Source organism: Microcebus murinus, chromosome 16, assembly GCF_040939455.1.
Source record: "Microcebus murinus isolate Inina chromosome 16, M.murinus_Inina_mat1.0, whole genome shotgun sequence".
In the NCBI taxonomy this organism is placed as follows: domain Eukaryota; kingdom Metazoa; phylum Chordata; class Mammalia; order Primates; family Cheirogaleidae; genus Microcebus; species Microcebus murinus.
In genome coordinates, this window is record NC_134119.1 from 38708331 (window position 1) to 38733991 (window position 25661).

General features: G+C 43.5%; 1 protein-coding gene across 5 annotated transcripts in view; it reads right to left on the reverse strand.

Annotated features, from left to right (window-relative positions):
* Positions 1–25661, reverse strand: part of PTPRT (protein tyrosine phosphatase receptor type T) — a 1014822-nt gene that overhangs the window by 598240 nt on the left and 390921 nt on the right. For all 5 annotated transcript variants that reach the window (XM_012781110.3, XM_020281830.2, XM_076011129.1 and 2 more), the window contains one exon: positions 13420–13594. In XM_012781110.3, the coding sequence (XP_012636564.2) occupies positions 13420–13594 (175 nt within the window). The remainder of the gene's footprint in view (positions 1–13419; positions 13595–25661) is intronic.

Sequence of the window (25661 nt, forward strand, 5' to 3'; positions counted from 1 at the left end):
GTTCAGCATTTTGACTCTGCCACCTTCTAGGAGCTTGGATGTGTCTGCATCCAGCCGACCAAAACTGAAGAGAGAATATGGAGAATGACTACCTACTTTTTAAACTTTTTTTTTATTTTTTGGTTTTCTTTTTTTTTCTTTTATTTATTTATTCTTTAATTTTTTTTCAGCATATTATAGGGGTAAAAACATTTAGGTTGCATATATTGCCTTTGCCCCACCTGAGTGAGAACTTCAAGCAAGTCCATCCCCCATATGGTACGCACTGCACACATTAGGTGAGTATATACCCATTCCCTCCTTCCCCCTCCCATCTGCCCAACACCCAATGAATGTTACTACTATATGTGCACATAACTGTTTATCAATTAATACCAATATGCTGGTGAGTACATGTGGTACTTATTTTTCCATTCTTGTGATACTTTACATAATGGGTTCCAGCTCTATCCAGGATAATATGAGAGATTCTGGATAACCATTGTTTTTTGTGGCTGAGTAGAACTCCATGATATACACATACCACATTTTATTAACTCACTCATGTATTGATGGGCACTTGGGTTGTTTCCACATCTTTGCAATTATGAATTGTGCTGCTATACACATTTGAGTGCAGATATATTTTGACAGAATGTCATTTTTTCCTTTGGTGGATGCCCAGTAATGGGATTGCTGGATGAAATGGTAGTTCTACGTGTAGCTCTTTGAGGTATCTCCGTATTACTTTCCACAAAGGTTGTACTAGTTTGCAGTCCCACCAGCAGTGTAGGAGTGTTCCTATCTCTCCACATCCACGCCAACATTTATTGTTTTGGGACTTTTTGATAAAGGCCATTCTTACTGGAGATAAGTGATATCTCATTGTGGTTTGGATTTGCATTTCCCTAATGATTAGAGATGTTGAGCATTTTTCCATATGTTTGCTGGCCATTAGTCTATCTTCTTTTGAAAAGTTTCTGTTCATGTCCTTTGCCCACTTTTTGATAGGGTTATTTGATTTTCTTGCTGATTTTCATGAGTTCTAAATAGATTCTAGTTATCAGCCCTTTATCAGATGTGTAGCATGCAAATATTTTCTCCCATTCTGTAGGTTGTCTGTTTGCTCTTATGATAGTTTCCTTAGCTGTACTTTTTAATTTGATTAGGTCCCATTTATTTATTTTTGTTGTTGCTGTGATTGCCTTTGGGGTCTTCTTCATAAATTCTTTGCCTAGGCCAATGTCTACAAGCATTTTTGCTAAATTTTCTTCTATAATTCTTATAGTTTCATGCCTTAGGTTTAAGTCTGTTGTTCACTGTGAGTTGATTTTTGTGAGAGATGAATGGTATGGATCTTGTTTCAGTCTTCTACATGTGGCTATCCAATTTTCCCAGCACTATTTATTGAATAAAGATGCTTTTCCCCAGTGTATGTTTTTGTCTGCTTTGTCAAAGACTAGATGGCTACACGAGGATGGTTTTATATTTGGGTTCTCAGTTATGTTCCATTGGTCTATATCTCTGTTCTTTTGCCAGTACCATGCTGTATTAGTTACTATATAGCTTTGTAGTATAGCTTGAAATCTGGTAAATTGATGCCTCTCAAATTGTTCTTTTTGCTTAAGATTGCTTTTGCTATATGAGGTCTTCTCTGGCTCCATATGAAGCATAGAATTAATTTTTCAAATGATGCTGGTATTTTAACAGGGATTGTATTGAATCTCTAGATCACCTTGGGTAGTATAGACATTTCAACAATGTTGATTCTGCTGACCCATGAGCATGGTATAGTTTTCCACCTGTTTACATCCTCTGCTATTTGCTTTCTCAGTGTTTCTTAGTTCGCCCTGTAGAGGTCTTATTACAACTGATACCACAGAAATACAAAACATCATCTATGAATACTATAAAAACCTTTATGCACATAAACTTGAAAATCTGGAGGAAATGGACAAATTCTTAGAAACACACAGCCTCCCTATGCCTAATTATGAAGAAACAGAATTCCTGAACAAACCAATATCAAGTACCAAAATTGAAGCAGCATTAAAAACCTTCCTAAAAAGAAAAGTCCTAGACCAGACGGTTTCACACCCAAATTTTACCAGACGTACAAAAAAGAACTGGTGCCTATCCTACAGAAATTATTGCACAACATCAAGAAGGAAGGATTCTCCCCAATATGTTTGATGAAGCCAACATCACCTTGATATCAAAACCAGGAAAAGATGCAACAAAAAAGGAAACTACAGACCAACATTCCTTATGAATATAGATGCAGAAATTATCAACAAAATCCTAGTAAACCAAACTCAGATACTTATCAAAAAAATAACCCATTACAACAAAGTGGGTTTCATCCCAGAGATGCAGGGATGGTTCAACATATGCAAATCTATAAATGTAATTAACTACATAAATAGAAGTAAAAACAAAGACCATATGATCCTCTCAATAAATGCAGAAAAAGCATTTGGCAAATTCAACACCCTTTTATGATAAGAACACTTAACAAAATAGGTATAGATGGGACTTACCTAAAAATGATAAAAGCCATATATTACAAAGACACAGCCAACATCATACTGAATAGGGGAAAATTGAAGAATTCCTGTTTATAACTGGAACCAGACAAGGTTGCCCTCTATCACCAATTCTATTCAACTTGGTGCTGAAAGTCGTAGCCAGAGCAATCAGAAAAGAGAAGAAAATCAAGAGCAACCAAATGGGGCAAAAGAGGTCAAACTATTGTTCTTTGCTGACGATATGATCTTATATCTATAAAACCCCAAAGATTTTGCCATGAGACTACTGGAATTGATAAACAAATTCAGCAAAGTCTCAGGTTACAAAATCAATGTACAGAAATCAATAGCATTCCTATACGCCAACAATAGTCAAAGTGAGAACCAAACCAAAGACTCTACCTTTCACAACAGCAACAAAGAAAATAAAATATCCAGGAATATATACTTAAACTCTTTGATAGAATATGCAGAAGTCCTGCTCATATTCTTTTCACTAGAGATAATCTCATGGCCCTAGTAAGACCAAGGAGGACTGGGAAACTTAGTCCTTGACTGGGCAGCTACTTCACCAGTCTTCTCAACAGAAGGGAGGCACACCTGTTTGCAGCTTGTTGGCCTGAGAGTTTGCAGGAGTTTCTCACAGGTCTTGGTACTGGGGAGTTAGTCTGCTTCCCCCTTTTACTGTGTCCCTAGGGGTATTTAGTGGGAAAATGGGTGAAGAGAAGCAAAGGGTCAGAGTGAGAGTAAACTAGAAGTCCACGTCCATTTTCCAGGCAAGGATACTGAGGCTCAGATAAGCAGAATCATTTCTTCACAGCCACATCATGAGCTCTGTCTTCCTTTTCCCATGGCTCACACCCCACCAGCCAGAGGCCCACAGAATACAGATAAACAATAGGGCACTGGGGGGCTTTAAAAAATAAAAAGTCTCCTGTGGGACTGAGGTTGGCCAACACAAATAGCCTTTGGAGCTGGATCATTCTTTTTTGGAGTATAGGGGTTGTTGTGTTGTGTATTGCAGGATGTTTAGAAGCATGTATGGGCTCTACCTGTTAGATGCCAGTACCCCCTCCACAGTCATGACAATCACAAATGTCTCCAGACATTGCCAAATGTCCCCTGGGAGGAAATCACCCTCAGTGAAGAACCACTGGTCCAGGCAGAAGCTACAGTATCTCAGAGGTGAAGTAGGCTCCAGTGAGGGGACAAAGGCAATAATCTGAGCCTTCTTCCGAATCTGGAGCCCATGGTTTAACTGAGTTTAGCTGACGCTGGGACTTATTCCATATATATCTGCCACAGCATGAAACATTACAGAAAGTTAGCATAAGGAGGGTCAGAAAATAGTCTCATTTACAGTAGGAAGAGGGCAGGCCCTAGACTGTGTGACTCCCATGAGGCTGGGTGATCGGGCTTCAGCATCCTCTTCATCTGCAACAAGGGCCATGGTGAGGACTGAATACAATCACGTGAAGATAGCCAGCGAAGTGTCCGTGTGCAATAAATGCCCCGCCAACGGTAGCTAACTACAGACTCTGCAGCTTGTTCCATATCTCAGATCATTCTTCCATTTGAACACAGGAGAGTAATGTTCCAAGTGTATGAGGATTTAATGCAATTGCCATTTGATTTAATTTCCAAATGTGTTAAAAGTGTTAATGCAACACATCAGCATGCAGCTGATAAAGTAGTCAAAATAATTCAAGGAAACCAATACTTGTCAGGTTTTATTTATCCACATTTACGCTTTTTTAGAAATAAGCCTGTCTTTGTGCCCATATGGAATACAATATACATAATATCTCCCAGTTAGCCTCCCCCCACACATATGTTCAAGTGAAGTTTCCCACTTTTCTCCCATCGGTCATTTTTCTCTTGCCATAAAAAGCTAGTGGTGACGTTATTGAACAGCGAGGGAGTCAGAGGCCAAGGTGAGGTAGCTGGCAAATGTTGGGATGACAGAGATGGGTGGAGAAAAGCTTTAATATAGGCACAGAACTTTATTTACAAAGGATTTCCACATCCACGGCCCCTCCCCCAAATCTAGGGGAGCTGGCTTCGTTATTCCTTTTTATAATTAGCAAATCAGGAAATGATGTTCCTAATTCACCATAGCTGATACAGGCAGAGCCAGAATTTGAACCCTAGACCTCTGATTTGCTACTTATGTGTTCTTGACAGTAACAGTCATAGTAAAAAATGACGCAACCCATTCGCCAAACTTATGACTCAAGAAAGACGAAAACTAAGAACTTGAGCACCAGGATATCTTCCTACGGAGGATGAAACCTACGGAGAAGATGCGGATGCTGAGTTTTCTCTGCTCTGAAACAAGGTCTTCCTGGAAAGTCAAGGTCAGGCACGGGAGCAGGGAGAGGAAATGAGCTAAATCTGACATACAAAGTTGTTAAACTTTTAGACGGCAGTTGGAACATACACTCCAGTAAGCGGGACTGTTCGGGAAATAGGTAGAACTCACCTTGAGGCAAGCCTTCCTTTAAAAGGCATTAAAGAAGGCCTGACAGTTGTTTAAACGACCTTCCTAAGGTAGGCCGGATAAGCATCACCGCTCCAGCAGGTCAACATAACCCCCACATTGCAACCAAGGGAGGGCAAAGAAAGGCCATAGGAGGTGCACACAGGGAATTACAAAACTTACAGCTTCCATAGGAGGAAGACAAGAATGAAGGAAAAACAAAGGAAACTATAAAGAAAGAGGCAGCTATAAAGGGGACAAAACTTCCTCAGAGGTAGAATGAAAACGAGGAGATCAAACAATGATGCGAGGCTTAGAAAGAAAGAAGGGGGGTGGGTTTCAAGCGCTGCCGTGTACTTGTAAGGGAAGGACTTGAGAACTCCCTGTTGGACACAGCAGGTGTTTGGCACCTTCCAAACGCCATGCACTGTCCTAGGTGCTGTGTGTGGGTCCACAGGAAACAGGACTGGGAAGGCTTCTTCCTTCAGGAGCTTGTATTCTAGTAGGAAAGATGGTGGTGCACAAATCGATGGCAATGGCAATGTCAGGTAGTCACAAGAACTAGGAAGAACCCAAAGCATAGTACAGAGGGACAATGGGAAGGGATGAAGGGGGGTGTTATTTTAGATAAGGTGGTTGGGGAGGGTCTCTCTGAGAAGCTGATATCTGAGCAGAGACTGGAGTGAACAAAACAAGTGAGCCCCATAACGACATGGAAGAAAAGCATGTCAAGCAAAGAAAGAACAGCAAGTGCAAAGGTCCTGAGGTCAGAACTAGCTTGGTGTGGTTCAGGCAAATGTGTCTGAAGAAGAGAATGAGGGGACAGATATAGGGGTGGAAAGTAAGGAATCAAAAAGATAGACAGGGAACAGATCTAGAGGTCATGTTTAAAAAGTCTGGATTTCATTCTGAGTGTGAAAGGCAATATTGGAGGGTTTGGGGCAGGAAGAAGCCATGCTGTATCTTGTTTTCAAACTATCCCTCAGGCTGCTACATAGAGAAAAGACCTCACTGGGGCAAGAGTGGAGCAGAAAAGAAGCTGGAAGAGTCACACGGTAGAATAGAGAGGGGATTTGGTCCCATGCAGTGGTCAGCAAACTGTGGGCGAAATCCAGCCCTCTGCCTGTCTTTGTAAATAAACTTGTCTTGGCACATGCTCACATTTACATATATTCTATGGCTGTTTTCACAAAAGCAGAGCCGGGTAGTTGCAGCAGAGACTGTAGGGCCCCCAAGGCTGAGACTATTGACTGTCCTGCCCTGCACAGGAAAAGTCTGCCGACCCTTGCTCTAGGGTGTTGACAACAGAGATGGTGGAGGGTGGTGGGCGCCCAATAAACTTAGAAGGCAGAGTTGACAGGGCAAAGGCCAGATTCCAGCCCAAGCACTTGTACCTCAAGCCTGCTCTCCTACCACTGGGTGCTACCGTCCTCCAGCTCCCCTTGCCTCTGAGGATGGGCAGAGAACAGGAGTTCAGTACTGAGGGCAGCCTTGGCGTGCTCCAGTGGCTATCCAAGCACAGGGCTCACAGCGGGTCCCAGCTTTCCTCTTCTCCTGGCATGCACTTGCCCTCCACAGCTGGCCTCACTGCCAAGGCAGGAGCCAGCAGTTTGGGTTACCTCGGAGGCCACAGATGCTGCAGGATTCTCTGTAGCAGTGGCTGTGTGTCCCATTGCCATCTCTCAGGCCTTGTGACTACAGTGACTGCAGGCCAACTTCCCACTGCCAGACTGTCCTGTCTGAATCTCAATGGCTGTGGGCTTTCTGGAAAGCTCCAGGGGGCCCCCTATGGCCTGTGTGACAGGACAGTAAAGCCAGAAAATCAGGAGCAGCCCTCAACCAATGACTGGAGGGGACTAAGGTACAAATACCCAACTCCCTTGCACATTGAACCCCAGAATTCCCCAGTAGGTTGGGCTCCAGATGCCCACAGTGGTCACTTGCTTGAAAATGCCCCCTTTATTGGTGACCCTTCCTTTCCTGTCTTAGTTCTCAGCAGCCCAAATAAACCCTTTGCACTCGAATTCCTGCCCCCAGTCTGCTTCTAGGGCCCAATCCCATATGCCTTTACCTTCACTGTTCTTCCAGACAGAGGTTGAAACCTGAACCACAGCTGGCTGCCTGACAATGGTTTTCCACTGGGCACAGGCAGAACAAGGGAGAGGAAAGAGCTGGAAGCAGGATCCAGCCTCACAGTGTGTGCACTGCTGTCCATGGGCCACGGATGGGGGCCCATCAGAGCACCCTGATTCCTACAGAATAAAGCTCCAGCTCCTATTCGAGTACAAAGACTCTGTAAATGTCCCCCTACCTACGTGTCCAGCCTCAAACACGCCACCTGCTCTCGTCTCAAAACTGACCCAGGCTGTTCCTGCTCATGAACCTGCCAGGCCACAGGACTCAGCTAGGATGGGACCACTCTGAGAAGCCCTCCCAGATTTTCCCAGACTGCATTAGTCGTTGTATCCACTGTATTTCCTTAGTTCACACCCAAATGCAGGGCCTACTACTGGATTTTGCAAGGAATGTGGTATAAAAGAGCATGGCTGAGGCTCAGGCAGGCCTAGCCTTGCCACTTATAATCAGTGTGGCCTTGGAAAGCTGCACAACTTTACCACAAGTCTTCATGCCCTCACTAGTAAAAGGAGGGTGCTAACAGCACCTACGTCACAGGGTCATTGTTAGGGCTAGTGAGGCAGTGTGGTAGGTGACCAATGCAAATGGCACAGCCACACAGTATAGGTTTGCACGATTCTTCCCACTTAACCATGAGCTTATCACAGTACCTGACATATCGCTGGGCTCAATAAACCTTTATGAAGCAAACAAAGACAGGTGTGAGCAGCTACTGTAGCCACTCCAGCTTCGGACCAGAGGCTGCAAATGCAAATCACTACAGGAACCAGACTAGTGAAGGAGCGAAACGCGTCGAGTTAGGACCATGATCAACTGTGGAGCACGTGGCACCAGCATGGGGCCACAAGGAGCACCCTGTTGCCATCCCAGAATGCAGGCTCTGTGTTGCCCAAACCCGATACAATCCCAAGAAGCTTTTAAATGTTGGGGAAAATATTTTAAAAAGGAAAAGAAAGAAAAAAAAAAAAAAACAAGAAAGAAAAGACAGTGCAATGTGGGTAAAACATTTCCGCAACTGACTTCCACCAATGGGCTGGACTGGATGACCTCAATCCCAATTCAAAAAAGGGAGACCTTGCGATGACCTAAATTTAAATTTCCATAGTACTTACAAAATAGCATTCTTTTAAGCCAGGACAAGGAATAATAGACAATGTCTTTGGGCACCGTTCCTTAATAATAATGGTAAAGATACGATTGCTACCAGTTACAGAAATAAATAGTTCTGTGGTGCCTCACTAGCACTAGGATCCATACATGTGCTATAGCAGCCCCCTCGCATAAGGACCCAAACATGCATGTCCACCTCCGTTACACAGACGAGGAAAATGTGCCCCGGAGTGAATACATGATCTGCTGAAATTGCACAGGCACCTGGGGCCAGGACTGAGATTGAGGCCCATGTGTGTTTAGATTGGCAATTCCTATTGTCGACCCTACCGAGCTCCTTTGGGAGGAGGTAACAACAGTATTTAAAACAGAACGTCTGACAATCAGCACCAGTTTTACATCTCTTCTGGGCAATAATTTCCATCTTGATCAAGTACTCTGAGCACCCGGTAGGATGTTCAATGGAGTTAGAAGACTGGTTTAAAAATCATCCCCAAAAACAAACTTTTTATGAATTAGAAAATTTTCATCAAGATGCACCTATGTAACTTTGGTGGAAGACACTCATGTCCTTGAGTCAAGCTAAAACACCTTGAAATCGAAGACAATCGGAAAACCAGAAACAGGGGAGAGAATGAGAACATTTATGAGCACTGGTCTGGAACAGGTAGGTTGAAGGGCCGAATTGTCAATTGAGCGAAACCTCAATTACAGCGTAATCTAATGTATATCCAAGTACATTATCGCAACTCGATAAACAGCTCTTTGGAATTAAGTAATTCCAATTTGCTTTCATTTCGGCCCGTGTGTCACCCTGAGAATTTGATATTACCTGCACTCAAATTAGGCGGCACCTTCTGGAGCTCTGATCTTCACTATCTCAGGATCGCACAGGAGCCGCGAGCCAGCCAGCCGTGAACGTGGCTGTTTGGGGGGAGACAGAGACCCAGCCTGGGCCTCTGCTGCTCCGCTCAGTGTAAGCACCTGCCAGGGAAATCAGGACTGGGGCCTCCGGCTCCCGGCACCCAAGGGTGCTGAGGGACCCTGTGACCTCCCAGCTGCAGCAAGGTCAGAGTTCTGCATGAGCCTTGCCAGGGGAAGGGGTGGCCCATGAGGCCACATGGCTGAGGACAAGCAGGACCAGCTACGTTTCCTTTATCCCAAGATTCCTGCATGAGCTTTCCTGACTCATCGGTGGTAAACACAGGAGGGGACCCAGAGAATTCTGACCTGTACGGACCCTGTGCCCTAAATGTTCCCAAGCCCGCCCTTTTATATTTCCTCCCCGCTTTCCTTCTGCCCAGCACATCACTCCATGGGGAGGGAGCCCCGGCCAGACCCCACTTTGCAAAGGCCTTAAATGATTCCTCCACTGCCACAGAGACCTTAATCAAATTGGCACCTGGGTCAGGTGTCCTGCCCCCGCCCTTGGAGCCCTTCACCCACTTTATTTCCTTGCCTAAGAGATTCCACCCCCATGGGCAATTTATTTGTTTTATTTAACAAACACATTTCAGCACAAAAACCAGGCACTGTTCTAAAGAACTCCTGCATCCATTAATCCCATGTGGTCCTCACAGTGCCTTCTCAGGGAAGCAATCCCATACTCCTCCTCCTAGATGAGCCAGCGGAGGTCCCGAGAGGTTTATATCATGTTTGAAGTCACACCGTAGGGACAAGATGGGTCTGGGATTAAACCTGAGCATCCCGGACCCAGAGCTCTCTCCTGTCTCTGACTTGGAACCGAGTGGAGGAAACCTGTGTGGAGGGAAACCAGGCAGGGACGGTTTCCCTCTGTGATGCCCAGGGTCGCCGGTGCTCCCGGCCCCTCAGCTCTCCCGTCTGGGTGACGCATAAACCTGCCAGCACTTGGGAACACGACATTGGGGACACAGCCCATCCCACGGGCAGCACTTGACCTTTAAGAATCCTTTTCTTTTTTTCTTTTTTTTGGTCTTTGTTTTTCAGATTTTTCTCCCTTCTCTGAAGGAAGATTAATATTTTCCCCTCTGCTTCTGTTTTTACGAGTACAAATACTTCAGTATTAAGTACTTAAGCATCCTGGCTCAGCAGAGGTAAAGGGCTCTTAAGAGGTAAGTGAGTCATTCTTCATCAGACAGTTTCCCTCAAACGCTCCAGTCTGCTGCCTTCGAATGGGTCCCTGGGCACACACTCCACGGCGACCGGTTTCCTCTGCTTCTGGGTGCCCCTGCCTTTTATTTTCTTGTTTTGCTTGTAGGAGAATGTGTGTGTGTGTGTGTGTGTGTGTGTGTGTGTGTGTGTGTGTGTGTGTATGTATGTATGTATGTATGTATGTATGTAGGGAAAGGTTAAATGTGTTTTGCCAGGAACCTAGAAGTTGGCTGAGAGTTGGACAGGGGCAGGCATGGGTCACAGACAGGCCCAGGGACTCCTGCCACGAGCCCTAGCTGCTTGCCTGCTCTCTGGGCCCCTCGGCACTGCTCGTGACACTGTGATACCAGGAGCCAACAAGACCACAACCTGCAGGCCCTCCAGGTGTAGCTGAAATATTAGCAGCATGAACCAGACCCAGGTCAGACTCCAGCTCTGCCCCCACCTCGGTCATCCAACCAAGGATGACCCTCGGTTTCCAAAACTGTGCCAGTTCTCTGAGCCGTAAAATGAGTTATAATAAAATAAAGCCAACGTGCAGAGCTGTAATTACGATCAAATGGGATAACATATGTGAAGGGACTTCTCTACATTCGAGGGACCAAGGTCCTAGCTTACTACCATCTGAATATTAAAAAGAGGGGGAATGGACACTAATAAAATTGATAACCTATACCAAAAATACGGACATATCTCATCAAGGTGTGATAAAAGGAAACAGGTCACCGGGAATCCAACCCACCACTGCCACTGTGGAGACCTGGATCATCTGGCACCTCCCTAAGCTGGAGCAGGACGGGCTGCAGGTGAGGGGCTTCAGAGCAGCGGGAACTGCAGGGACATACCGACCAGCCCGACCGCGCACCCAGGGAGGAGGCTGCACAGCTAGCAAAGGACAGACCACTCTCAAGGTAAACCGTGGCTACCTCTCCTAACAAAGGCAATAACCCTTCACCACATTCTCTGCCCCAGTAGCCTCTGGATTTGTCTTCCCATGGCTCCCTACCTTGCAAATGAACAGGGAAAAAAAGGAAAAAAATAAAATAAAACAAGAGTTTTCTGGTTCCATCTGTTGGTGCGAGAGGCCAAGCTCACAGAAGAGGTAGAAGGAGTGTCTCGGGGGCACAGCTCAGGAAATTACACATTCACCGAGCACCTGAAAAGCCTGCAAAGGCCACTGTGTCACACAAACCAATCTTACGGCACCAAAAAAGCACAGACGAGCCCCACACGATCAAAGCATGAGCAACAATACGAGCCTCATGCGATCAAAGGGATGACTTATTTTCTATATGCATGGCACTCCATGTAAACAAATTTAAAGATGGATTTTTTTCCTATTGTTTTGCTCATGATTAATTTGTTGATCTTTTGCATAAGGGTTCATGGCATTCTTCAGTCATTGAAATGAATCCCTGCTGAGGCCAATAACTCATTCGCTCATCCATCGTTCCACAGCTTCCTTCAAAGTTGAGCCTTAGCAAAGCACGGACCCTGAGGGTCAGAACAGCCGACACCAGCCATGTCACACGGCTCTGCGTCCTCAGAACCAGGCACTCCAGTAAGCTCGACGCCCCTCCTCTCATAGAGCTTATGTCCTACAAGGGGAGATGGAAAATGACCCGGTAAACAAAGACAGGTAAACTGTCGCTTTGAAGTGGGATAAGAGCCATGTGGAGAGGAGACACGGTGATGTGATAGAAAGTGACCACCAGGAGGGGGGGAAGGGGACACAAGCAGAGAGGTTCTCTAGGAGAGGATGACATGATGACATTTGTACTGAGACACGAATGACAACACGTCATCAGCTACCTGACTATCCACAGAGTCAAGACGGGCGGGATAGAGAATCCCAGACAGAAGCCCCCTGTCTGGTCCGGTCAGGCGCCCAGGTACACACGGCCAGCAAAGAGAGCTCAGGGTTTTCCTGCCAACCCACCCTTTGCCCAAGAAAACCAACTCAGGGGAACCTCGGGGGCTCGATCAATGTTTTTTTCCTTCAAATGCACCGGGTGTCATTCTCCGGGTTGCATGACACAGACAGCTTCATTATTTCACTCACCAAATTATGCTATATTAAAATTTTAATCAGTGAACATAATATTGGTAAAACGAGTACATCCATACGCCGCTGTTGCCAGTGTAAACTGTCAAGCCGTTTTTTGCAAAAGCAATATTGCAACACAAAGAAAAATCCATAAAGATGCTCATATTCTTTGACCTATCAAGTCTACCTCCAGGGAATTTATCCTAAGGAAATAATCTGGTTTAGTGGAATAAAAATGTTCTCGTCAGAAGAACTGCACAGAGGTGTTAATTGTTACATACACAAAGGAAAGAAAAGACAAAAACACCTGGAATTACCCAAATGACTGCAAATAGGAGGATTTTTAAAAATAGGATAATTCACTTGATGAAATAGTATATGACCATTAAGCATGATAACAAAGATTATATGGGGTTTCAAAAAATAAATGGAATATCCAGCTTCTTAAGAGAAGCAGAAGAGAAAATAATGTGCATATTTTAATGGAAAGCATGTAAACAGTATCTCAAGGTGAGCAAGAACAAGAAAATTGAAAAGAATTGAATCAAGGACAGTGGGGTTGGGATTATTTATTTCAAAAGCCCTGAGAAAATATTGTCATTGTATTGAGTTTTCAATTAAAAATCCCTCAGAAACAACAGTATGAGAAAACTGCAATCAAGTGTCACCAAAACACAAGGGCATTTGTTCGTTTTAGCTTTAAATACAAAATAAGAGCAAATTTGGGGATGCCTTCTGTGTTATACAGCCCACAGGCTTACACATATGGCTCCTGTATGTGAGACTCAACTTTGAATAATATGCAGCGTTGCATGATTTTACCATAGTATCCCCTCTTTAGAGGTTTGTGTTGGGGGCAGGAAGGCAGGGCAATTGGAAATTCATGTCTTCTTCTACTGGATGGGCGAAGATGCAGTAGATGAGAAACAGGGCTGAGTAGGGAGGGCTGTGGAGGAGACCCAGGAACTGCAGCCACTGGGGAAGAGGCACAGGCTGGTGGCACTCACCTTTCACGATCAGCTCCGCGTAGTTGGACACACCAGACCCACCGTCCGAGCGGATCACACAGCGGTACTTGCTGACGCTGCGCTGGGCAGTGTCCGCCACGCTGACCGTGGCAGAGAAGCGCCTGTGGTTGACCACACGGGTGACCATAAGGGCCGTGTCCCTGCCATTCCATTGCTGCAGAAGAGAGGGAGAGAAGGAGAGGAGGAATCACAGCGTCATAGGCTCCCAAGTGACCCCCAGCACGGAGGTCCGCCCATCCTCACCCCCTGAGGCCCAGAACTTTCCATTGAAGAGAGTTTCCATGGTGGGTGGGTTAAAGATCTGACTCAAGAATGAACTTAGCTGGTGTGCCGATTCAAAAGGGCAGATGCCCAGTGGTAAGAAGAGAGGGCAAAGGTTCCTTCTAAACACCAGGGCTGAGCCTGCATTGGGGGTTGGCATGCAGCCCCTTAATCTTCTTCCCTTCTATTTTCCTTTATGCCTTATGCAGAACACAAAGCATTCACCCAAAACAAACTTGGCTGATGAATGAAAAGCCAGCCCTAGGGAGTGAGGGTAAACAGCCCAGCTCCCAGCCCCCACAGCCTCTGAGCCTCACCTGCACCAAGCTATCTCCACAGTTAGGAAGTGGATGGGGGCTTTTCAACACCTCTCTTCATTGTCATGTGCTTTTTTTCTTCATTTTTTGCAAATTTTTTTATTTCAGCATATTATGGGGGTACAAATTTTAAGGTCACACATAATGCCCTTGCCCCCCCCATTATGTATGTATATACCCATGTGTTCTTTTCTCTGCCTGGAATGTCCTGTCTCCCTGGGGACACCCTAGGAGTGTTTCCCTTGAAAATGCATGCTCAGCTTGCCATAATCTCTAGCAAGTTCCCACGACTGTCAGACTGCCTTCTGGAAGTTCAGCATGCCCTTATGTGTGGTGCAAACTTTCCACACACTTGCACCTTCAGGGGTTTCCCACTGTGGATTATGAGTCCCCTGAAAGCAGGACTTCCCTCTCTTCATCTCCAGAACCTTGCCTGGAACCTTCCCAACTCAGTAGATGTTTCTATAATCAAGGTGAAGGCACATGGGCTTTTGTCTTTAGCATGTTGAATTTTAAAAGTGATATGCAGACGGCCGGGCGCTGTGGCTCACGCCTGTAATCCTAGCTCTTGGGAGGCCGAGGCGGGCGGATTGCTCAAGGTCAGGAGTTCGAAACCAGCCTGAGCAAGAGCGAGACCCCGTCTCTACTATAAATAGAAAGAAATTAATTGGCCAACTGATATATATATAAAAAATTAGCCGGGCATGGTGGCGCATGCCTGTAGTCCCAGCTACCCGGGAGGCTGAGGCAGAAGGATCACTGGAGCCCAGGAGTTTGAGGTTGCTGTGAGCTAGGCTGACGCCACGGCACTCACTCTAGCCTGGGCAACAAAGCGAGACTCTGTCTCAAAAAAAAAAAAAAAAAAAAAAAAAAGTGATATGCAGAGTTTGAACAAGACCCTCTCACACTTTCGAGTTATGACAACTGGTAGGGTGCATGCGTGTGGATGCAGTTCGAATGGATATTTATTGAGCATCCAGTATGTGTCAGCCCCTGAGCTGAGTGTTTTTATATAAATCTCCTTTTTTAATCTTCCCAGCCTTGTTTGGGGTGTGTTACTGCTGCTCTTCTCAGAAGAAGAATTCAAATACCAGAGAGGTTAAATAAATATGTAGGACAAACGAGTCCCTTATCCAGGTTTTCAAACTTCAAGACCTTATCCTCAGTTCCTGCCTTAATTCAAAATTGTTTTACCCAGAAATGGAGTGTTTTAATTGTCTGCTCAGACTTAGAGAAACCTTATAACTTATGATTCTCACACCCTGAGTCTTCCTCTTCCTTTCCTATACCAAGTAAACAGTTTCACCACATGCACAACCTGCTTTCACCCTTGCCATGGTCCATCACCTCCTTCAGGATGGGGACAGAGGAGTGGGTGGAGCCACGGTGCTCATCTGTACCGCAGCAAATGAGGGCAGTGGGTGTGAAACAAGAAATATGGGGTAACCCAGGCACCCGTTGGAGGGCAGCCAACAGAGACTTGCTCCAGACTGGACAGGGAGAATCCTAGCATTCTCTGGGCTTTCTGCCTCAAACAGATATGGCCTCTATACTTAAAAATAACATACTCAATGGTATTTTTAAAAAAGCCATGGCAGCAAGGGAGGCAGCCATAACCCCCACCCCTGCCGAGAACTATCCAATACGACCAGACAAAAACCAATACAAGGAAATGGAAGGGGAGAAAAGTCACTAGGGCTGAAACTGTCAACCACCTGCCTCACACCTGGATGCATCTTTGCAGGACATGGTACAACTTGGGTCCTACTATGAGGACCTACCAGACACTACACATAATGCCCCTTCCTCAAACAGGGCAATGAGGAAGTAGAGGAAAGTTTGGCAAACACCAGGAAAGTGTCCTGATTTGGAGAAGAGCTCAGCTGAACGTATGGAAAGGGCTTGGAAAAGATGGGTCACCAAAAGGAGCCCCTTTTCCCCTGCCAGGCACTGTGGGCACAGGAATGAGCGGGTGATGAGGCTTTGGGTAGAGATTTTCTAACCTGAGTTATTCATAGCATGAGAATCACTTTTATCTTTTCTTTCTTTTTTAAGCTAATAGCACCTTAGCACTATTATGTGCTAAGTGTTATATATGCCTTCTCATTTATTCCTCTTGAAAACCCATGAGGTGGGCACACTTTTTATCTCCATCGTTTGAACGAGGAAGATGAAACTCAGAGAAGCGAAATCACCTGCCCAAGAGTGCACAGCTTGGGAGCTGCACAGCTGGGGTTTGAACGCAGGGCATCCAGCTTCAGGCCCTGCCCTCAAAACCCCAAGTGTGCTGCTCTGCTGTGGACTGACTACTCCCCCATCTCTCCTGCCTCTAGCACTCGCATTGCCCGATGTGGGACAGCATGAGCAACAGGTGTGACACCAGGATCCACCTTTTTGCTCCTGATTCCTTACATGAGGACCGGGAAAAAAAAGTATGGAGGTGGGGTGAGGGGGAAGAAGAAGTGGAGTTAGGAATGTTGTGTAAGGGTTGGAGTGAAATAAGGGAAAAAGCACGTGGCCCGATCACACAGCCGGAGACACAGGGCTTGGCCTCTGACGTCCGAGGTTTCGAACAGCCACGAAATCCAGGGGATTAAGAAAAAGGAGAGACCAAGAGCAATGCCAACACATGGGCTCAACAAAACATGCGCTAAGAGGAGAGTGGACAAGGAAAAGTACCAGGAAAGAAAATAAACCTCGAGGAGCCATGTGAATTGTGGAAAACAAAGCCATTTCCAGAATCCAACATGCCGTTACAAGTAAAGAGCAGAACCAATGTCGTGGAAGATCAGCGACCTGAAGACAGGCTTGAAAAAAATAACCCGGATGGCAAAGAAGGCAAAGATGAAAGGGGCTGGAGAGAGGCAAATTGATCAAGAACATGGACAATAGACAATTAACTGTCATGTAAGTAATCAGTGCTCCTGCAGAAGAAAGCAGAATGAATGGAATGCTAATCAGACTCCAAGACACATGAAGTTCCTTTCCTGGACTACATTAAGCCTGCATCTTCAGATTGAAGATTGAATTTACCATCTACTTGATAAAATTTATGAAAATCACAATAATTGAGATTCACAAAAATATTGACTGTTAAGGATAAAAAAATAAAAATCTAGGCAGAAAAAAAACAACAACAATGTACCCCCCCCAAAAAAAAAAAATTAAACCCGTCTGGCATAAAACTCCTCATTTGCAACTGTTTCCAAATCCAAGGTGACCTCCCCTGGATGTGACTGGTCCCCCAGTGGTCATAGGAGGCTACAGTTACCTAGATGCCTATAAGAGGGCAGGGATGGAGCTACGGAAAGACAGGATAGAGGGTGCTAATTAAACAAAAAGGGCAAATGCCCAGTGTGTGCAACCTTTGGCAGGTGATTTCATTTCTCTGAGCTTCAGTGTCCTCATATATACAATGGATTTGATAATGGCGTCCACCATACAAAGTTACCGTGACGAATGAATGAAAAGGCACGTAAAACACTTAGCACACGAGAGCACATTCTGGTGTTAGCAGAGCTCTCCAAATTAACCATGAAATTAGTCATGAATAGACAGGATAACAGCCCCCCAAAGACGCCCACATCCTAGTCCCCAGAACCTGTGGATATGTTACCTTACTTGGCAAAAGAGACTTTAAAGATGTGATTAAATCAGAGTCTTGAGATTGGAAGACCGTTTTGGATTATCTACCTGGGCCCAATGTAATCAAAAGGTCCCTCACATGTGGAAGAGGGAGGCAGGAGAGTCAGAGGGGGAGAAGGAGGTATGGGACGAAGGAGAGGTCAGAGTGATGCCACTGCTGGCTTGAAGGAGGAGGAAGGGGCCACGGGCCAAGGAATACAGGCAGCCTCCAGACACCACTAGACCCTCTAGAAAGAATGCAGCCCACCCACACCTTGATTTTAGCCCATTGAAACCTACTTCTGACTTCTCATCTCCACAACTGTAACGGAATAAATTTGTTTTGTCTTAAGCCATTACATTTGTGGAATTTGTTACAGTGGCTATAAGAATCTAAAACAGAGAAGAAAAGGTTGGTTATGTACAAAAAACATGCATTTTTCATGTTTAGTCTAAATTTTATATTGATGTAGCCTCCAGTATTATTTATTAATACTTTTCTTCTCCATGATGTCAGATGCTAGCAAAACCAGACAGGATTAAGAGTGGCCCCCTGAACAATTCACATTTTTTTTCTGTTTAGCTCCTGAACCAACAGGCTTTATCCCATTGAAGGATAGGAAATTGCAGGTTGTCTTATAAAATCTCTGGAAAATAGGCCTTTTGATAATCACACTTGTCATATTGGGAACAGGCAACAGCGGGACAGGGCCCAGAGTCATGACAGGAAACAGCGCCGGAACAGACCATCAGCAAGGAGAAATGGAGGTCAAGTTCAGAGAGACGAGCCCAGCTGGAAACAGCCCACAAGTATGATCGGCCAAGACAAGGCAGAGCAGGGTGGGCAGGTGCCAAAGGTCAAGGCACGTGAGCAGGGACCCAGGAGCCCAGAAACAGAAATCAGGGGGATACCGGAAGACCAGGAGCAGGTGCTCAGATGGCGAGAGGCTCAGGTGCCAGAGTGTCGTGGCAACAGGGAGAAAGGATTTACACAGAGTGACCATGTAAGCAGCATAGATCCCAACCACTGTCTCAGCCCCAGAGAGAGAAAGAAAAGAAAATGCAAGAGGAGAAAACAAGGGGAAATTTTGTTAAATAGGTAAGGGCTCAGAAATACGAGCCCACCAGAAACTGAGCAGGCTTGAGTGTGCACAGGGAGAAATGGAGCAGAGACACAGGGCCAGGAGCCTGAAGTGGACCCGAACCCAGAGCCAGGGTGGGAGTGCAGAGTCTGCCAACTGAGACACCAGCTAGCATCTAAATGCACAGGGTTGCAAATGCCCAGGTGCTGAGAATGAGGAGCAGCATGGTGAAGCCAACGTCCTGGGGAAAGCGGAAGAGAAGCATGGCTAGGATGAAGGCCTGTGGAAGCCTGAGGAAGACAGTGTCAGCACGGGTCCTTGTCCACCATCTGGCTGGTTGGAAATTTTCTTTTGGCTTCCGTAGTACTTTTCAGACATTGGTATGTCCTTCCTTTGAGATTTCAAGGCATGCTTCTTTTCCTTCTGTGGCAAGTTTTTCAAGCCTATGTGTCTGTTGTTCTAAAGTGGAACCTTCTCGCAGTCCTTTGACTCTATGAGCCAAGCGAACAAATGTGCCAGTGGGCACCAACAAGTGGTGTCTTGGGTTGGGGTCCCTGGAAGCAGGATCTGAGACGTGGAGATTTACTGAGTGAAGGAGTGAAGGGTAGGTTGAGGAACGGGGCCAAGCAAGGATGAGGTCAAAGTTGGAGATGAGCTTCAGCCCGATCCCGCAGGGAGTTCTGGAGCATGATGTGTACCCCAGAGTTGATCCCACGTTGAGGGAAAGGGCCAGAACTTGAGCCACCATGTCAGTCAGTCATTGGTCATGGCTTGCCAGGCAGGGGAAGGGAGGAACTTCCCAGTTGACTAAGGGCAGTTCCCTGGGCAAGGGGAGCTGTGATCTTTCAGCAGCCAACATGCACAGAGCTTTGGGGTTACGAGCACTGGCTTGCAAAGAAGATCTATCAAGGATGCTAACAGCATCCGTTCTACTCAGCACTTCCCATCTCTGCCTTCTCCTATAGTAAATCATACATGGGGTTTCCTGCAATCCAATGAGCCACTGCTGTGAAATTTACTAGTAGTTTGTCTCTGACTCTGTTTTAAAAAATGGGGCTGGGAACTGACCTCAGTAGAACACCAGCAACATCAGAATGCTCAAGCACTCCTGCAATCGGGCACTGCTTCCTATGAAATGTCACCGTCTCTCCCATGAATAAAGAGTTTCACAACTAAGTGAGTTTGATAAACATTTTGTTTAATCTAAAAGGATTTGTCTGAGTGTTTTTCAAGTAAAAGTCACATTAACTGACATTTTTGAGGGCTTACTTTGTGCTAGACGCTGTGATAACTGGCTTACCTAGTAAGAATTCACTTAATCCTCTTAAAATCCCTATGAGGTTCTTCTCAAAGGATGGTCCCTGGATCAGCACCATCAGCATCATTTGAGAACATGTTAGAAATTCAAACTTCTTAAATATATTTTTTATTTATTTCATAGATTTGGGGGGTACATGTGTTTTGTTTTGTTTGTTTTGCTACATGGATGAATTATATAATGCTGAAATCAGGGCTTTCAGTGTACCCATTACCAGGACACTGTTCACTGTACCTCATAGGTATATTTTTATCCCTCATCCCCCTTCCACCTTTCCCCCTTCTCAGTTTTTAATGTCCATTACACCACTTTATGACAATATATACACCTAGCCCACTTATAAGTGAGAACATGTGGTGTTTGTTTTTTTTATTTCTGAAATACTTCACTTAGGATCATGGTCTCTAGGTCCACCCAAGTTGCAGCAAAAGACATTACTTCATTCCTCTTTATGGCTGATTAGTATGCCATGGTATATACATACCACATTTTCTTTATCCACTTATCAATTGATGGGCACTTAGGTTGATTCTAAACCTTTGCAATTGTGAATCATGATACAATAAACATTCAGGTGAGGTGTGTTTTTGATGAAGTGACTTCTTTTCCTTTGGATAGATACCCAGTAGTGTGATTGCTGATCTCATTAGAACTACTTTTAGTCCTTTGAGGAATCTCCATACTGTTTTCCATAGAGGTTGTACTAGTTTACATTCCCACCAACAGTGTACAAGTGTTACTTTTTCATTGCATCTGCCCCAACATCTACTGTTTTCTGACTTTTTAATAAACACCATTCTGATAAGGGTAAGGCTATCTCATTGTGGTTTTTATTTGCATTTCCCTGATGATTAGTGATATTGAGCATTTTTTCTTATGTTTGTTGACCATTTGTATGTTTTCTTTTGGAAAAAAATCTGTTTCTGTCCTTTGCCCACTTGTTGATAGGGTTATTTGTTTTTTGCTTACTGATTTGTTTTAGTTCTTTGTAAATTCTAGATATCAGTCATTGGTTGGATGTATAGTTTGTGAATATTTTCCCCTGTTCTGTAGGTTGTCTATTTACCCAGTTGATTATTTCCTTTGCTGTGAAGAAACTTTTTAGTTAAGTCCCATTTATTTATTTTTGTTGTTGATATATTTGCTTTTGGGGTTTTAGTCATAAATCATTTGCCTACTTGTCCAGTAGAGTTTTTCCTAAGTTTTCTTCTAGAATTTTTATGATTTCAGGTCTTACATTTACATCTTTAATCCATCTCAAGCTAATTTTTGTATATAGTGAGAGATAAGGATCCAGTTTCATTCTTCTGCAGGTGGCTATCCAGTTTTCCCAGCACCATTTATTGAATAGTGAGCCCTTTCCCCAATGTATATTTTTGTCTGCTTTGTCAAAAATCAGTTGGTTGTAGCTATATGGCTTTTATACTCTGTTCCATTGATCTACGTGTCTACCTTTATACTAGTATCATGCTGTTTTGGTTACTATGGCCTTGTTGTATAATTTGAAGTCAGGTGCCTATGATGCCTCCAGATTTGTTCTTTTTGCTTAGGATTGCTTTAGCTATTCTTTTTTGATTCCATATGAAGTTTAGGATTATTTTTCTAGATATGTGAAAAAATGACACTGGCATTTTGAAAGCAATTGAGTTGAAACTGTAAATCATTTTGGGCAGTATGGACATTTTAACAATGTTGATTCTTCCAATCCATTAGCATGGGATGTTTTTCCATTTGTTTGTGCCATATATCATTTCTTTCATCAACATTTCATAGTTCTCCTTGAAGAGATCTTTCATCTCCTTAGTTAAGTATATTCCTAGGTATTTTATTTTCTTTGCAGCTATTGTAAATGATTAGAGTTCTTGATTTAACTCTCAGCTTGACTGTTATTAATATAAAGAAATGCTACTGATTTGTGTACATTGATTTTGTAACCTGAGACTTTACTGAATTTATATCTTGGTTCTACCAGTCTTTTGGTGGAGTCTTTAAAGTCATCTAGATATAAGATCATATTTTCAGCAAACAAGTATAGTGTGACCTCCTCTTTCCTGATTTGGATGTTCTTTATTTCTTTCTATTGCATGATTATTCTGGCTAGAACTTCCAGTACTATGTTGAATAGAAGTGGTGGCAGTGGGCATCCTTGTCTTGTTCCAGTTCTTAGGTGGAATGATTTCAACTTTTCCACATTCAGTATGCTGTTGGCTGTGTTTGTCATACATGGTTTTTATTATTTTGAAGTATGCTCTTTCTATGCCTGATTGTTGAGGGTTTTTATCATGAAGGGGTGTTGGATTTCATTGAATGCTTTTTATGCATCTATTGAGATATTCATATGGTTTTTGTTTTTAATTCTGTTTATGTGGTGAATCACATTTATTGATTTGCCTACGTTGAATCATCCTTGCCACCCTGGGATGAAGCCCACCTGATCATAGTGAATTATCCTTTTGATGTGCTGTTAGACTCAGTTTGCTAGTATTGGGAGGGGGGCTAGTTTTGTGTCTTTGTTCATGAAGAATATTGGTCTTTAGTATTCTTTTTATTTTCTTTTTTTCTTGTGTCCCTTTCTGACTTTGTTATCAGGGTGATAATGGCTTCACAGAATAAAGAGGGAGCATTCCAGCCTTCTCAATGCTATGAAACAGTTTCAGTAGAATAAGTGCCAATTCTTCTTTATAGGTCAGGTAGAATGAGGCTGTGAATATGTGTGGTTGGGACTTCTTTTTAATTGGTAGATACCTTTTATTACTGTTTCAATTTTGCTACTCATTATTGACCTGTTTAAGATTTCTATTTCTTCCTGATTCAGACTTGGGAAGTTGTATTTTTCCAAAACTTTATCCATTTCCTCTGGATTTTCTAGTTTGTGTGCATAGAGTTTTGCATCATAGTCACAGATTTTATTTTATATTTCTGTGGTATCAGTTGTTAATGTCTCCTTTTTCATTTCTGATTGAGTTTATTTCGAATCCTTTCTCTTCTATTTCTGGTTAATCATGCTAGTGGTCTTTCAATTTTGTTTATTTTTTCAAAGAACCAATTTTGTGTTTCTTTGTATTGCTTTTTGGTTTCCATTTCATGTAGTTCTGCTCCTATCTTTGTTATTTCTTTTCTTCTGCTAGCTTTGGATTTGGTTTGCTCTTCTTTTCCTAGCTCTTTGAGCTGTGACATTAGGTTGCTAACTTGTGACCTTTCTGTCTTTTTGATGTAGGCATTTAAGGCTACAACTTTCCTCTTAGCACTGCCATTATTGTATTCCAGAGATTTTGGAAACTTGTATCATCTGTCATTTAATTAGAAAAATCTTTCCATTTCCATTGTGATTTCATTTTGACCCAAGGATTGTTTAACAGCAGGTTGCTTAATTTCCATGTATTTGTGTAGTTCTGAAAGTTCCTCTTGGAATTGATTTCTAGTGTTATCCCACTGTAGTCTGAGAAGACACATGGTATGATTTTGATTTTTCTGAATTTGCTGAGACTTGTTTTGCAACTTAACATATGATCTATCTTGGAAAATGTCCCATGTGCTGATAAGAAAGATGCGTAATTCTTCAGTTTTGGGGTAGAATGTTCTGTAAATGTCTGCGAGGTCCATTTGTTCTAGAGTCTTGTTATATGTCCAGTGTTTCTTTGTTGATTTTCTACCTTGATGATCTGTCCAGTTCTGTCAGTGGAGTTTTGAAGTTCCTGGCTATTATGAAGTTGCTGTTTATTTCCTTCCTTAGATCTAGTAGAATTTGTTTTATGAATCTAGGAGTGCCTGTGTTAGGTGCATATATATTTAGGATTGTTATATTTTCTTGTTATATTGATCTCTTTGTCATCATATAATGACCATATTTGTCTTTTTTATCATTGTTGATTTAAAGTCTATTTTATTTGATATGAGAATAGCTACTCACTTTCGGTTTCATTTGCATGAAATATTTTTCTCACCCCTTTACCTTGAGTCTATGAGAATCTTTGCAAGTTAAATGGGTTTCCTGGAGATGGCATATATGTGGGTTGTGGTTTTTTAATCCATTTAAACAATCTACTTTTTAAGCAGACATTAAGACTGTTAACATTCAATGTTATATTGACATGTGAGATACTGTTCTGTTCATCATGTTGATTGTTTTCTCCCTTGTGTTAGTTACTGTTTCACAAGAGCTTGAGGTTTTAATTTTCAGGTGTTTTTGCTCTGGTAGGTATTGACTGGTTGTTTCTGTTTCACATATATAGCACTTTTAAGTAGATCTTGTAGGGCAGGTCTACTGGTGACAAATTTCCTTAGTATTTGCTTGTCTGGGAAATACTTTATTTCTCCTTCATTTATGAAACTTAGTTTTGTAGGATGCAAAATTCTTGGCTGGCAGTTATTCTGTTTAAGGAGATTAAAAATGGGACCTCAATCCCTTCTGGCTTGTAAGGTCTCTGCTGAGAAGTCTGCCATTAGTCTGGTGGGTTTTCCTTTGTAAGTTACTTGATGTTTTCATCTCCCAGCTTGTAGGATTTTCTCCTTCATTTCGACTTTGGCTACACTGATGACTATGTGCCTTGGTGATGTCTTATTTGCCATGAATCTTCCAGGTGTTCAATGACCTTCTTTTGCCTGGATGTCTAAATCTCTAGTGACACTAGGAAAGTTTTCCTGAATTATTTCCTCAAATAGGTTTTCCATGCTTTTTGTTTTTTCTTCTTCTCTCTCAGGGACACCTTGTATTTCTTTGCTTTACATAGTCCCATATTTCTTGGATTATTCATTATTCTTGATTCTTTTTTCTACATTTTTGAATCACGGAGTTAATTCAAAAACCTTATCTTCAAGCTCTGAAATTCCTGCTTCTGCTTGGACTAGTCTGTTGTTAAAACTTTCTGCTGTGTTTTGAAATTTCCTAAATGACTCTTTTATTTCCAAAAATTCTGTTATATTTTTTCTTATATTATCTATCTCTTTAGTGAATTTTTCATTCATATCCTGAATTTTTTTGTTGTTGTTTCTTTGTGTTGGTTTTCAACTTTCTTATCAATCCATTGAACTTACTTGCTATCTATACTATGAATTCTATATCTGACATTTCAACAATCTCCTTTTGTTGGAGTCCATTGCTGGAGAGCTGCTGTGATCCTTTGGAGGTGTCAAGACAGGCCATTTTGTTCCTGTTGTCAAAGTTCTTATGATGGTTCCTTCCCATCCAAAACCTCTTCTCTCAACTCAAAACAGGTAGTTTTGTGATGCACCTGTTATCTTCTGGGACCTTTGTTGCTCGGTGAAGGGAGGAAGAAGTCCCTAGATGGTGTGCTTGAGTCCTACTCTGGAAGACTGACCAGGCAGGAGAGGGGGTAGATGCACTGTGACTTTTAGCACAGCTGTTCTCCTACATCTCACCATTCCCCTGTGGTTGTCATGGGGCCACTGTGGCAGAGCTGGCCCATGGAGGGGCGAGCCTTTGTGAGGTGGTCTGTCCAGGTCTGGCAGTGATGACTACATTGGTGTTTGCCCTTCCCATGTCTTTCCTTAGTAGAGCTTCCCAAGTGGCAGCGGCAGTGGCTGTGCTGCCCAGATGGCCAGTGGTGGGCGGTTAGGGCCACAGGTGTGTGCTGCTCCCAGGTCCCATGGGAAGTAGGG